Here is a 15,783-nt window from a genome sequence, read left to right on the forward strand (position 1 = left end):
AAAAAAAAAAAAGTGTTGTTAATAGTAAAAAGCCCCCTCCCCTAATAAAAGTCTGAATCACCCCCCTTTTCCCAGGTTTTAAATAAAAGTAAACAAATAAATAAATAAATAAACATGTTTGCTATCGCCGCGTGCGTAATCGCCCGAACTATTAATTAATCACATTCCTGATCTCGTACGGTAAACGGCGTCAGCGCAAAAAAATCCCAAAGTGCAAAATTGCGCATTTTTGGTCGCATCAAATCCAGAAAAAATTTAATAAAAAGCGATCAAAAAGACGTATATGGGCAATCAAGGTACCGATAGAAAGATCACATCATGGCGCAAAAAATGACACCTCGCACAGCCCCATAGACCAAAGGATAAAAGCGCTATAAGCCTGGGAATGGAGCGATTTTAAGGAACGTATATTGGTTAACAACGGTTTGAATTTTTTACAGGCCATCAGATACAATATAAGTTATACATGTTATATATCGTTTTAATCGTAACGACTTGAGGAACATGCATAACAAGTCAGTTTTACCCCAGGGTGAATGGCGTAAAAACACATTTCCCCCAAATAAAAGAAATGCGTTTTTTTTTTTAATTTCACCACACTTTGAATTTTTTTCTGGTTTCGCAGTGTACTTTATGCAAAAATTCAGCCTGTAATTGCAAAGTACAATTAGTGACGCAAAAAATAAGGGGTCATGTGGGTTTCTAGGTGGAAAAATGCAAGTGCTATGACCTTTTAAACACAAGGAGGAAAAACCGAAAACGTAAAAACGAAAATGGGCCATGTCCTTAAAGGGTTAAAAAAAAAACGGATCAAAACGGATCAGTTTTTTTTAATAATGGAAGTCAATGGAAAAACAGATCAAAACAGATGCACACAAATGCATCCGTTTTTTTCTAAAAAAAAAAAAGGGATTGCAAAAAACGCAGTGTGAAAGGGAGATGGCCAAGAGGACAAAAATTATAGCTGGCTCCTGATTGGCTGCATCAGACAACAAGCCAGGTGTACTAATTTTCCATCACTGTAATATTGATCACTCCTAATGCTATATAAAGAATACACTGGCTGATCTCTGCAGTCTAAAAACCCATAACCGCACGACCACAACCCTGCATACAGCTTTAGCTGCGTCTGCCCTTTACCAATATGGCCGCCGCTAGGAGAAATACAGGACAGACAATCTACCAATCACATAAGGCTGATCATATTACCATCTCCAATCAGAGGGCAGATTTTCCCTAGCAACTGAGCCCGCCCATGCTCTTATAGCAACAGAGGAGAGGACGTGTGAATGCATCGCTGCAGAGAGGATGAAGCAGGTACTGCTAATTATCAGTGTAACAGCCCAGCTGGAATAGGACAGGGGCATGAGGGGGAGAATGCAGGATGTTATAATACTGTGCAGGGGCCTTTATAGCATAAGGTGAGCCCAGTATAATACCAGCAGCCGCCTCCCCTATGCCCAGCAATGGTTTGTTCCCTTCTGAAACATTTCTAAGGTCTAATAGGCCACACCATACAGTATAGGAGGGGGGTCCCCTGTAGGTGCTATGATGCCAGTTAGTTATTGTAAACCATACAGGCCAAGGTTCAGCCTGCCTGTTCCACTTCCTTAAAGGGGTATTACACATGTCCTCCATCCACAGGATAGGGGACATGTAAAAGATTGCAGGGGGTCTGACCTCTGTATCCCTCCTTGATTTCCTGATCAGCACCCATCTCTTCTGTGTCAAACAGAGGCACAGGTATGGCGGACAACCTGCAACTCTATTCACTCTCTATGAAGCCGTCGGAAAGAGCCGTGTGCTGTACTTGGCTCTCCTCAGCCCCACCATAGAGAATGAATACAGCCGGGGGCCAATATGGAGATCGCTTTGGGGTACAGAGGTCGGACCACCCAAAATCTCTAACCTTTGGATAGGGGACACGTTAGTTTTATCTTGGAATACTCCTGTTGTGTAAGGTATATACATGTGTGTGTAATGTGAACATGTATGTATGATGATATAATGTGTGTATGTATGATATGTATATGTGTATATTGCATGCACTGTGTGTTTACATATATATGCGTGTGTGTGTCTATCTTATGTTATCTAGGTTTCTGTTTTATGTATATTATAGTGATGTTGCTGCAATTTTTTTTCAATGTTTTAAATGTTGCTGGGGACGCAAAGGGAGCACAGGAGGAACAAGGAAGGTAAGTATGTGTTAGTTTTTATTTTCAGCACATCCCCAGCAACATTTAAAAGATTCTGCTAACCGAAATATCCCTTTAAATAAAACAGAATACATATACAATACTTGCTGGGTATCAGGGAGGTGGCACCACAGCTGTCCCGGCTACTGTACAGCAATGCCCCTCCAGCGCCCACCCAGCTGTGCTGATCACGGATGGGGAAACTCTGTCCCTCTGCAAAACTACTATTCCTATCATGCCTGTTGCAAATGGAAGGAAAAACCTTATAAGGCAGATCACTCAAATAATGCACTGTATTATTCCTGTCAACATTAAGCTGACCTATCACTATCTGGCCTAGTAGCCACAAACACATGACATACCTAAGGCCTTCATTAGGGTGCTGATGGGGTGACAGATAGCCAGAAACCACGTACATTCTGCAATCACAATTTGACATTGGCATGTAAAGGGTTACACTACAAAAATCAGAGGTTCCTAACATGCCTAAAATATGTACTGTTGACACTAGGCTGGCTTCACACTTAAAGGGGTACTCCAGCGGGGGGGGGGGCACTTTTGTGCTGGGTTCCAACGGCGGGTCCCGCATCGCGGCGCTCCGGTGCCCGGTTCCCGGCCGCTTCCGGGTGTCTGACGCGGGCCCGAGACGTGATGTCTCAGGTCCGCTCAGCCACTCAGTGAAGGAGGCGGGATCTGAGCGGACTTGAAACGGATCCCGCCTCCTTCACTGAGTGGCTGAGCGGACCTGAGACATCACGTCTCGGGCCCGCGTCAGACACCCGGAAGCGGCCGGGAACCGGACACCGGAGCGCCGCGATGCGGGACCCACCGCTGGAATTGGGAAGGTGAGTGGACGTCTTTTTCCTCGGCCACCTCCTCCCCGGTCCCAGCACAAAAGTGCCCCCCCCCCGCTGGAGTACCCCTTTAAATCTCTGCCGAAAGAATTGACATGTTAGTTCTTTCTGCAGAAGGCAGAATCCACCCAGCCGTAGAATGGTGTCTATGGCACAGGCGGACATGCACGCCGCTGCAAGCGGGAATGCACAACAGAACTTATCCGTGCGGATAAGTGTGATGTGGACCCACCCTAACACTTCAATGGGATTGCTTTGGTTGTCTCAAAAACATCTATAAGGCTGGATTTTTTCATTTGTTTTTTTGCACTCCATTTTTTTTTTTTCTTTCACTCATATTCATCCATTTTGATCCGTTTTTCCATCGATCAGTCCATTGATCAGTTTCATCGATTAGTTAACCACATTTTTGTGTTCGTTAAAAAAAAAAGAATGCATTTTGAGCCTTTTTTTTTATATGATAGTCAATGGAAAAACGGATCAAAATGGATGCACACAAATAAAAAAAAATAGATTGAAAAAAAAAAAAAAACAGTTGGCAAAAATGTAATGTGTGAACCCAGCCTAATATAGCTTTCTGTGGAACAGAAAAAGTTTCTGCTGCATTCTATATCAGTCAGGGCCTGTAGACTATTATGAGCAGATCCATACGGCTCAGATTAGTAATATGGCTGCGAGTATGAGCCTTTTTGCATTCAGGCCCTTCCTTACTATATTCTGTTCCTAAATACAGAAATATTATACTCCTATATACAGTATCTGTATACAGCAGTGGGCAGATTTAATTTTATTAAATTTGTTTATGTGGAGTTCGCCAAAAAATCATGCCATCCCCGGATACATGTGGCCTATTCCTTCCTATAGAAGCCTTGTATGAGATACATTGCTATGCAGCAGTGTCCTCCACAACAACTAGTATCCAGACATCAAGCTGGCAAACATTTACTAGTAGTGCACTCTGTAGAAACCCCTGGAAATGTTGCAGTATACATCTCTCTAGCATTCTCTAATGATTGAACAATGGTATTTTCCAGGTCCCTGTAGATGATACTGAGGACGTGTCCCTGGATATCGGTAATGAAGAAGAACTCGCACTAAGGAAAGCAAAAATCAGGTGCGGCAAATACTGCAGTGTAATAGAAAGGTGTAAGGCAGTGTTCACACCTCCTGGTTGATGTGTAGATTTTATGTGGCGGACAGATGTCACAGGAAACCAGTTTCCATGCACTGCAGCCCAAAGCCGCACAGCTCACTCTTTATTGCAGCCCAATGTGTAGCCATGTTACGCTTGAAATAGGTAACATCATTTATTCCAGTGGTTTTTCATTGCCTGTTTGGGTGTGTGATGCATGCCATTGCCCTTACAGGGGTGGTCTGCTCTGTATTCGGACATGCCAGGCTTTCCAAAGAGATGCCTTTTCTAGTGGCTAGCCTCTCTAGCTAAACCAGTCTAGTTCATGCACGTCCCAGGTCTCTTTATTTAGTGGTGACACCCATTAATACCTCAGAGTACAGGGAATGGCTGCAGTGGTCATGTAGGGTGTAACATGCCGTTCTTATGAATCTGCTTGCGTTTGAAAGCAAATGACATGGTGTGAGGTGTGAGATACAATGGCTGCTATTAAAGGGGTTATCCAGAAAACAATCTTTTTCTTTTAAATCAATTGGTTTTAGAAAGTTTTATAGATTTGTAATTTACTTCTATTTAAAAATCTCAAGTCTTCCCATACTTATCAGCTGCTGTATGTCTTGTAGGAAATGTTCTTTTCTCTCCAGTCTGACACAGTGCTCTCTGCTGCCACCTCTGTCCGAGACAGGAACTGTCCAGAGCAGCAGCAAATCTTCATAGAAAACCTCTACTGCTCTGGACAGTTCTTATTTCGGACAGAGCTGGCAGCAGAGAGCACTGTGTCAGGCTGGAAAGAAAATAACATTTCCCGCAGGACCTACAGCAGCTAATAAGTATGGGAAGACTTGCGATTTTTAAAAAGAAGTAAATTACAAATCTATATAACTTTCTGAAACCAGTTGATTTAAAAGAAAAAGATTTTCGCTGGACAAAGGGGTAGTCCACCCAAAAAGATTTTCTTTCAAATCAACTGGAGCCATAAAGTGCCAGAGATTTGTAATTCACTTCTATTAAAAAATCTTAAGTCTTCCAGTACTTATCAGCTGCTGTGTGTCCAGCAGGAAGTGGTGTTTTCTTTCCAGTCTGACACAGTGCTCTCTGCTGCCACCTCTGTCCATGTCAGGAACTGTCCAAAACAGGAGCAAATCCCCATAGAAAACCTCTCCTGCTGTCCAGACTGGTAATAATACAACTTCCTGTTGGGCATGCAGCAGCTGATAAGTACTGGAAGGGTTGAGATTTTTTAATAGAAGTAAATTACAAATCTCTGGCACTTCATGACAGCAGTTGATTTGAAAGAAAAATTTTTTGGGTGAACTACCCCTTTAAAGTCGAAGTGTGGTTTGATTTGTCTGTGCCTATTTAGAGACTGACAGCTCTCTCTTTTTATACATGTATAGCTGTTAATCACGGACTAGGACCGCAAGTACTATTTACCTGAATAAATAACCATTTTATCAGTTTCCTCCACTTGGTAACATGAATTACATAAAATTTCTGGAAAAAAACCCTTTATGGTGCGTTCACACCTACAGGATCTGCAGCTGATTTTCTGCAGCAGATTTCATTTAAATAACTTAACACAGCATCAAATCTGCTGCAGATCTGCTGCAGATCCTGTAGGTGTGAACGCACCCTTAAGCAAAAAAAATAAATAAAAAGTGTGTGAAACACTATATGAACACTCCCTAATAGACAAAGTTAATTAGCGAGACATAAATCTTTTTCACTGAATTACCTGATGTTTGTAGCATCAGCTGACATGGGTGTCCTGCCACCAAGGCTCCATATAAAATGCCAACCCTGGTGTGGGTGATGTCTGAGGCCGGGCTGGGTATATATGTGCATGTAGTTATATAGTGTACTCTGTATCAATGTTCTGACTGTGGGGATGTTGGTGTATATACTGTATACTCTAAGTGTTCTGGGTTGTTTCCATAGGCATCCTCTGGCCACGTTTTTTCATCTATTTTTTCGAATTGGTGCTATTGTTGCTTATTTGTTCTGTGACTGGTTCAGCAAAAGCTTTGTCACGTGTTTTGTCACCATCCTGCTTCTTCTGTCCTTTGACTTTTGGTCTGTGAAGGTAAGGTTCTGTCATTTTTAACAATTGTGTTTATTCCTATAACATTTCTGTCATTATACTAACCAAGTTCTTGTATTAGGGTACAAACACACACAGCAGATACGCAGCAGATTTGATACTGTGTTCAGTTATTTAGATCTAATCTGCTGCGTATCGCAGCAGTAAATACGCAGCGTATAAGCCGTGTGTGTTTGTACTCTTAATGTGATATATTTTCCTGTCAGAAATGGTAACGTCTATAGTTCTGTATAGAAGACGCTTGATGCCCCTGTGTCCTAGCGGTTTAGTGCTGTCATAAAGACATTGTGAGAATCTAACAGTCCCCGTACATCTTTAAAAACTGACAGCCCATTGATCAGCCAGCCATCAATTATCTCTCCTATCCAGCCCCTGTCAACTGTCAGAAAGTTATAAAGATTTATAATTTTCTTATATTAAAAAAATCTCAAGTCTTCTCATACTTATTAGCTGCTGTATGTCATGCAGGATGTTGTTTTATTTTCAGTCTGACAGTTCTCTCTGCTAACTTCTCTGGCCAAGACAGGAACTGTCCAAAGCAGAAGTAAATTACAAATCTATATAACTTTCTGACAACAGTTCATTTAAAAGAATTTTTTTTTCCGCTGGATAACCCCTTTAAGCTGCAGCAAGACAGCTCTGATTGTGGCTTATGTCTTAGAGAACAAAGGGGTCAAGTAGTGATTTTTCCATCAACTCCTAATTCCATTGACATCATTTGTCTGTGGATGGTCGGGAGAGCCCCTTACACCTTTTACCAAGGGCCCCCACGAGCAATGGGGACAGCCAAAGAAAGCAGAAGGTGTATAAGGGACCTTATGGTTGGGGCTGCACGATGATTCTGGCTGCCACCTGACAGTCACAACGTTACGACATCAGAGATGGATTCTCTTGCAACCATCAGGTCATGGGCACTGTCACATTTAAAGGGGTATTCCGGGAAAAATAAACTTTTCGCCAGAAGAGTGCTGTACTCGGCTCTTTTCGTTGCTGCATAGGAATGAATAGAGCCGTGGGTCTTGTGCCGACCCGGAGCTCTATTCATTACAGAGCCGGCAGGGGGTTCAGGGGTCGGACCCCCGCAATCTCCTACTTTTTCCCTATCCTGTGCATAGGGGAAAAGTAAATACCGGAATACCACTTTAATGCGATGCTGCATTATCTGCAGCAGTATTTGGTTGGTGGAAATGCATTTTACTTCCCTGTAATTTCCCAGTTTCCGTCTAGGCAGCTCCAATATAAGTGTGCAATATGGGACTGTCAGGAATGAGACAATGTACAGCAGAAAATTGCAGTTGCATGTACTGCTTGCTTCTCACTCGCTCCCCTGATCGGTGGGAGTCTCAGCAGTAAAACCCCTACTGGCCAAAACTTTTAAAGTGTCAAGGTTTTTTTTTTTTTTTTTTTTTTTTTTTTTTTTATGACACTCATTTACAGATATTATATCAGGACAGGTTAGCAGAAGAAACCAAAAGCATCGGAGTTTTCTGTAAAGGGGTACACTGGAGAGAAACATTATTTTTACATCAACTGGTGCCCAAAAGTTGTACAGATTTGTCAATTACTTCTATAAAAAAAAAAAAACTCAAGTTTTTCAATACTTATCAGCTGCTATATGTTCTGCAGTGACCTGTCTCAGACAGTAATTGAGTGAGCGGGCATTTCACCAGGAAACAATAGGTGGAGGGCAGAAGGGATCAAGCCATTAGAATGGCAGCAATGGGGCCTGAAAAACATTTTAAAGGATTAGATGGTCAGGTGCACATTATAAGGCTATGTTCACACAACATATTTTTTCATATTTCTACGGCTGTTGTTGCTGATTGCAACAACAGCCGTAGTTAGTACGAGAAAATACATTGGCCGGGTGTCTATGGGATCCCGGCCGGGACCCCTAGCGGCACCACAAACAACTGACGTCAGTTTTCTGCGGCCGCTATTTAGTGAATAGCGGCTGTAGAAAACCATGTCAGTGCACACTATGAAGTGAGCGGCTGCGGACGCAAGCTTCATAGCGTGCAGTGGGGAGTTCTGATGCGGGCACGCACGGATGCACCTGCATCAGAACTCTGCGGGCCGAAAGATCGCGGAACGGCCGGTCTGTTACGCCAGGTGAACATGGCCTACTACTGTACCATTTTGTGTTTGCGATTTTTGACATTCTAATAAAAGATCCTACTAATCAGTTCTTTGGTTCTTACCGACAGAATGTTACTGGTAGACTACTGGTTGGGTTACGCTGGTGGAACCAGATTGATGAAGATGGAAAAAGTCATTGGATTTTTGAAGCCAAAAAGGTATTTTTTGCATATGTATATAGTACTATTACACACAGCACCAGATATTAGTTTCTTTAAAGTAAACTTTTTTAGCAATGTATCATGTTAGAAGCCAAGGAATTGGCATCATGCACGTGAAAGAGAGGTGGTGGAGCGAGGAGGCATGCATGCTGCAGCTCAGCAAAGTACAGTGTAGTATAGTGCCAGGTAAGCAATATAATTGTAAATTGTGAAGGACCATAGCTTTGGGGAGTACAGTTGAAGTATTTCATATTTTCTCGCCTCCTTCTTTTCAGGTGCCTCCCAATAATTCTACATCAACGGAGGTTGAAGCACGAATCTTCTGGCTGGGTTTGATTATTTGCCCCATGATCTGGACAGTGTTCTTTTTCAGTACACTGTTTTCGTTGAAGTTAAAATGGCTGGTATGTGTTCCATGAGGATGTTAAAGTAGTAATATAAGGCCCAAGTTTTTCTAACTATTAAGCTATATTGGTACACGTACAAAATTTTTATTAGACGGCTGTAATTTGTATCCCATATGTGACAGGAACTGTCGAGTGCAGTAGCAAATCCCCATTAAAAACCTCTCATACTCTCCAGACTGGAAAGAACCCACCACTTGTTGCAGGACATACGGCAGCTGTAAAAGTACTGCAATTTTTTTATTAGAAGTAAATTACAAAACCTTGGCACTTTCTGACACCAGTTTATTTGAAAGAAAAAAAACAAATTGCTGGAGCACCCCCTTTAAGTTCCAGATTGGCTCTTAATTATAACAAATAATAACACAAAAAGGAGATATGGGGCACAAAACTTCCTTATAACTTTGCTCTCATGTAAGCCTTTATTCACACATGGAGAACTACTCACCATAAAAATACAGTTGACCAGCATCATGTTTACAGAGCAGAATGATCCAAGCAGACTGATATATACGGTGTATAACTAGTTGTATGGGTACGGATACAAATAAATAAAATAAAAGCCCTGTTTAATCTTTTCCCATTCAAACTATATATTCATCTGCTTATCAACTCCTGCTCTATAACACAACACTGGCAGATCAGATTGCTTGTCTAACGTGACTAGTATTTCTATCAGTACCATTACTTCCATTTTAAAATACCGCTTCAGTGGTAATGGCATAGGTAAGTGTTGCTACAGGCTCCATCTACAAATGTCACAGGGTGCTTTCACACGTAGTGAATTACAGTGGATTTCACGCTGTGATTTCGCAGCGAAATCCGCTGAGATTCTAGGCACTGTCATTCTGAATAGGATTAAATACTCATAGCACAATTTTCATCCCACTGCGAGTATGTAAATGCCGGCCCCCTTAACCTGCTGTGCCCCAGTGTATACTTTACCTGCTCCCGGCATCCTGACATCCCGCTCAGCCAATCAGTGCGCTGTCCTACTGATTGGCAGAGCGGGACATCAGGATACCTGGAGCCCCAGAATAATAGTAAGGGATCTGCAGCGGATTTCACCTAATAGTAATGGTTTTATGTAGGTGTGGTCAATTCTGCTATTATTTTTCTCTATAATGGGCATATATTATAGAGATTGTTTCTGAATTGGTACTGTAATGGCCCAGTGTAGAGACACCTTTACAGGGAAGAATTATCTTTGATCTTGCAGTAGGTAATTGTGTGACAAAGTAAATTTCAGCCCATAAGACAGACAATGTGAAAGTGTATGTGCTGACCTCAGATTCACCAGAAACTCTTTCCTTCCCTCTGTGAGAAGAGGAAGAACTAACATCATCAGATTTTATTATTCAGTTTAATCTGTGACTCCACTGGCCAAAAGCATCTCTTCTTGGGTAGAAGTTATTCGTCTGATCTTTTTGCATTATGTTGGTGAATTGGGCCAATTCCAGTATAGGAGATGAGTGGGTGCCCAACGGGGGATCTGACTGCTGGGCGCCCACTGATGAAAAGAGGTACAGGCGTCTCTTAAGTGGAGTGGCAGTGTGCATTCTCAGCTGCAACTTCTTGTATCTACGGAACTTCTGAATATTGCTTGACAATGTCATATGACTTTATTATATTTTATCCCAGAAAATTTCCATTATACAAAGAATTTTCCCCTGGATGGGGAATTTACACGTTATACATATAAAACACAGCAATCGCTTAGCTCAGGGAGACCAGCGACAAAAAAATCAAATGGAGTACTCACTAAAGAGTCTCCACTGATGCATTGCCCCCTATAAATTTAAATATGCAAAAGAAGGGTCCGTGGAGTCTCAGTTACGAGTCTCAAAACACGCGAATAGCCAGATATTCCTTCAGGGGAGGGAAGCCTATTGCCAAGGGGTGCCTCCCAGTGGGGAGTACACCAAACCACCCTGATACATAGCCCCTTAAGTCCCACTCGGTTGCGAGTATTGGAACATAAATAGGGAAACACCAGGGTGGCCCCTTTTACGTCAAAGTCTAACTCTGGCGAGTATTGCGACATGACAAGGGTTTACCAAATCAGGCATCCATCCACAGACAGCCGTTTCGGGGTAGTTGCCCCTCGTCAGTGTGGAGTGGGATTCTGGCTAGCATTATACATATACTTATCAAACTGGCCTTTGAAGGGGTAGTGCGTCGTTTAACATTTATTCACTAAATAACACACATTACAAAGTTATACAACTTTGTAATGTGTGTTATTTAAGTGAATGGCGGCCAGGGTCGACAGCAATTGAGTAAGTATAATGCACCACACTTCCAGGGTGGGGGGACATGGGGAAGGGGGCCATTCATTTAAATAACACACATTACAAAGTTGTATAACTTTGTAATGTGTGTTATTTAGTGAATAAATGTTAAACGCCGCACTACCCCTTTAAACCCTCCTGCCCCCCCCCTTAATGAAATACAGAAATTATTGCATAAGTATATAACAACTCGCTCTTCTGGACCATTGTGTCCCTGTACCCCCCTCCCCCGGCCTGGCCACCTCCAATCTTCCCTCCCACTAACTACTATTTTCCTGTGTTAGTACACATAATTTTGTCTTCTATAATTTGTTTACTAATACTAATTCGATACCTTTAATATACTATTACTTGGAACCCCCATTCTCCTGATTTGTAGTACTCCCAGTGGTCAGATCACTGTATTAGTTATCACTGATCCTGTGGCTAGGAGAGAACTATAAAGCTTTGGGTAACCCATTTAACCACCATTTTAATTTTTGTAATTGTCACTTCTGCTGATACAGGCCTTGGTGATAGCCGGCATCTCCCTCCAGTCGGCAAATCTGTATGGGTACATTCACTGTAAAACTGGAGGTCAGCAAAACGCAGGGAGGACGGCCTCACGGTTTCTGTCTCAGCAACTCTTTCAGCGGGTGAGTGATTCAACGTCCTTCAATCAGCTGTTATCATTGGTAGAACCTGGAGGGGAAAGGGCAACCGCATGGTAGGAGAGAACATTCCAGGAGCTCCTTGTTCTGGTGTTTTACTTATTTTATATTGGTAGTGCTACCAGAGTACCCCACTGCCACTCACCTTCTCCATTAGCGAAAGAAATGCTGCGTTTACAAGGAACGATAATTGGCCCGATCGTACGATTAACGATGTCGGAGTAACGGGTTTTTTTTCATAACGGTCATACGGAAATTCGTTTTGCGATCGCTTAAGCCTATCTCACACATTGGTTAAATCGGCAAACGACTTTACACTGAACGATCTGCAAATTTTTTACGAACGCCGATTTTAAAACATGTTGGAAGATCAAAATGAACGATTTGTCGTTTGATCGTTCGCAGCGTTTACATGTCCGATTATCGTTTGAATTCGATCGTTATCGTGCGAATTCACACGATAATCGTTCAGTGTAAACGCAGCAAAAGGCTGTAAAATTACAGTTATCATTACAGTTATCTCACCTAATCCCCCTATATTCATTAACTTTCTATAAAATTTGTAGTCTATGGGCAGGGGGAGGCATAAGCCGCAGCCTGACTACTCTGGCTATGGCTTAGAGCAAAAGGGTCAGGCGGCAAAAATCCAACATGTTCTAGCCTCTTCTCCACGACAGGGAGAGCTGAGAGGCTGCCATACATCTTATAGAGTCGGCCAAACCTGCCGGTGATGGTTAATTTGTTCAACTTTGGGAACCCTTTAGGGGAAACTTCTTTTCCTTGTTGTCCAGCAGGCAAAACAGAGATAAATAGAAAAGGTGTAAGGCTACTAGTAGTTCACCACTGTAGAATAAACTTTCTGATGCCTTGAACCAGCCTATAGGCATCTCTCTATTCATAATCAATAGTCTATGCATTATGCTTTATTGTGCTTATCATCTTTTTTTTCTCTTCCAGACTCTATAAAGTGGAGAAGGAATCTGGCTTTCCAACTCATTATAACTTACCATCATTGGACATGAGATGAAAACACTATGAATTAGAGTGCCTTATTGTCATTCTCTTATAATTTATCATCCTGTTTATTTGCACATTTATTAAAGTTCGACCCTGTGATCATAAAGTGATGGTAAACCCTAATACATTTCAATACTTTATGAGATGGGAATACCCTTTAATGCTTACATTCTCTGTTACTTGCCCAAGGTTTACACTGATAAACTAGATTTGCATTTCCAGGGAAATACATAGTGCTTGAAAAGAGCGCCCCTTTACCAGTTACTTCCCTTTAAGAGAAACTTTAACCCTTGATACCCTCTTTTTAAGAGCGACTTTGGTACAGTTCCTTTAGGAGCGACTTTGGTGACAACACTTTGAGTGATCTATATACTGTCCCTTTAAGACCAGCTTAAGTACTCTACCTTTAAAAGTGACTTAGGTACCACCCTTTGAAGACCAGCTTAAGTACTGACCCTTTAAGAGCGGCTTGCATACCGTCCCTTTAAGAGCCAATTGGGTCCCGTCCTATTAAGCGCGACTTGGGCACCGTTCTTTAAGAGTGACTTGGGTACCGTCCCTTTTAGATCGAATTGGGTACCGTCCCTTTTAGAGCGACTTGGGTACCGTCCCTTTAAGAGTGACTCGGGTACCGTCCCTTTAAGAGCAACTCGGGTACCATCCCTTTAAGAGCAGCTTGCGTACCTCCCTTTTAAAAGTGACTAGGGTACCGTCCCCTCAGCTCTGCTATTTTACTGACTGAACTCTGCTACTACTAAGATCATTGTTCGGTTACCATGACAATCTTACTCGTGTCAGTGTCAATTGTTAAGGACCTACCATCTTTTACGTCTTCTATTGGCCAATAGTGGACATGTGACTGTGGATGGTGTGATACATTGCCTGACAAGACCTTAGAGTTCCTATTGGCTGCTATATTTCAGCTATTTGCATATGTGCTGTGATTGGCTGTTAGCGGTTATAGTGTGGCGATTATTTCCAATGGGCCAGTATTTTCTATGGCAAATTAGGGGTTTTTACACGTAAATTTCTTAAAAATGACAAATTCAATCGAAACGAAAAATAGATAGCACACCACACACCGGCGAGGGCTTCAAAACGCAGTTTGAATGGAGTGTGTGCGCAAAGCGGTGCGGGCTGTATTATGCGCAGAAAAATGGCTGGAAGAAGAAGAATACGGATTACAATATAATACTAGATTTGCATTTCCAGGGAAATACATAGTGCTTGAAAAGAGCGCCCCTATACCAGTGACTTCCTTTTAACTTTACCCCTGGGTGCCGTCCTTTTAAGAGCGACTTGGGACCCATCCCTTTTAAGAGCAACTTGGCTCCCGTCCCTTTAAGAGCGACATGGGTCCCTTTAGTAGCGACCTGGTTCGCTTTAAGAGCGACGTGGGTCCCTTCGCTCTTAAAGGGACCGGGGTCGCTCTTAAAGGGACCCAGGGATATTTCGCTCTTAAAGAGCCCCAGGTCGCTCTTAAAGGGCCCCAGCTCGCTCTTAAAGGGACCCATTTCGCTCTTAAAGGGACCCAGGTCGCTTTTAAAGGGACCCATTTCGCTCTTAAAGGGACCCAGGTCGCTCTTAAAGGGACCCAGGTCGCACATAAAGGGACCCATTTCGCTCTTAAAGGGACCCATTTCACTCTTACAGGGACCCAGATCGCTCCTAAAGGGACCCAGGTCGCTCTTAAAAGGACCCATTTTGCTCTTAAAGGGACATATTTCGCTCTTAAAGGGACCAATTTCACTCTTAAAGGGACCAATTTCGCTCTTAAAGGGACCAATTTCACGTTTAAAGGGACCCATTTCGCTCTTAAAGGGACCCAGATTGCTCTTAAAGGGACCCAGGTCGCTTTTAAAGGGACCCATTTTGCTCTTAAAGGGACATATTTTGCTCTTAAAGGGACCCAGGTTGCTCTTAAAGGGACCCATTCCGATCTTAAAGGGACCCATTTCGCTCTTAAAGGGACCCAGGTCGCTCTTAAAGGGACCAATTTCACGCTTAAAGGGACCCATTTTGCTCTTAAAGATACATATTTCGCTCTTAAAGGGACCCAGATTGCTCTTAAAGGGACCCAGGTAGCTCTTAAAGGGACCCGGGTCGCTTTTAAAGGGACCAATTTCGCTCTTAAAGGGACCCAGGTTGCTCTTAAAGGGACCCATTTCGCTCTTAAAGGGACCCATTTAGCTCTTAAAGGGACCCAGGTCGCTCTTAAAGGGACCCAGGTCGCTTTTAACCCTTTAAGGAAGTGGCCCATTTTCGTTTTTACGTTTTCGGTTTTTCCTCCTTGTGTTTAAAAGGTCATAGCACTTGCATTTTTCCACCTAGAAACCCACATGAGCCCTTATTTTTTGCGTCACTAATTGTACTTTGCAATTACAGGCTGAATTTTTGCATAAAGTACACTGCGAAACCAGAAAAAAATTCAAAGTGTGGTGAAATTGAAAAAAAAAACGCATTTCTTTTATTTGGGGGAAATGTGTTTTTACGCCATTCGCCCTGGGGTAAAACTGACTTGTTATGCATGTTCCTCAAGTTGTTACGATTAAAACGATATATAACATGTATAACTTATATTGTATCTGATGGCCTGTAAAAAATTCAAACCGTTGTTAACCAATATACGTTCCTTAAAATCGCTCCATTCCCAGGCTTATAGCGCTTTTATCCTTTGGTCTATGGGGCTGTGTGAGGTGTCATTTTTTGCGCCATGATGTGATCTTTCTATCGGTACCTTGATTGCCCATATACGTCTTTTTGATCGCTTTTTATTACATTTTTTCTGGATTTGATGCGACCAAAAATGCGCAATTTTGCACTTTGGGATTTTTTT

The 15,783-nt window shown here is 42.4% G+C and overlaps 1 protein-coding gene across 1 annotated transcript; it reads left to right on the top strand.

Annotated features, from left to right (window-relative positions):
• Positions 1-1,264: 1,264 nt before the first annotated feature.
• Positions 1,265-13,059, top strand: TVP23A (trans-golgi network vesicle protein 23 homolog A). Its single transcript, XM_069981957.1, has 7 exons — positions 1,265-1,317; positions 4,087-4,166; positions 6,123-6,267; positions 8,493-8,582; positions 8,861-8,989; positions 11,787-11,915; positions 12,888-13,059. Exons 1-7 carry the CDS (start codon positions 1,309-1,311, stop codon positions 12,894-12,896), a joined length of 591 nt encoding a protein of 196 aa, XP_069838058.1. The 5' UTR covers positions 1,265-1,308; the 3' UTR covers positions 12,897-13,059.
• The last annotated feature ends 2,724 nt before the right edge of the window (positions 13,060-15,783 follow it).

Source organism: Dendropsophus ebraccatus, chromosome 9 (assembly GCF_027789765.1).
Source record: "Dendropsophus ebraccatus isolate aDenEbr1 chromosome 9, aDenEbr1.pat, whole genome shotgun sequence".
NCBI lineage: Eukaryota > Metazoa > Chordata > Amphibia > Anura > Hylidae > Dendropsophus > Dendropsophus ebraccatus.

What these genes read in the sequence shown, in the direction of transcription:
- TVP23A (XM_069981957.1), top strand. An exon ending in TTGACTTTTGGTCTGTGAAG is followed by an intron (nt 6,268 to 8,492) that starts GTAAGGTTCTGT and finishes TCTTACCGACAG; the next exon opens with AATGTTACTGGTAGACTACT. An exon ending in GGATTTTTGAAGCCAAAAAG is followed by an intron (nt 8,583 to 8,860) that starts GTATTTTTTGCA and finishes CCTTCTTTTCAG; the next exon opens with GTGCCTCCCAATAATTCTAC.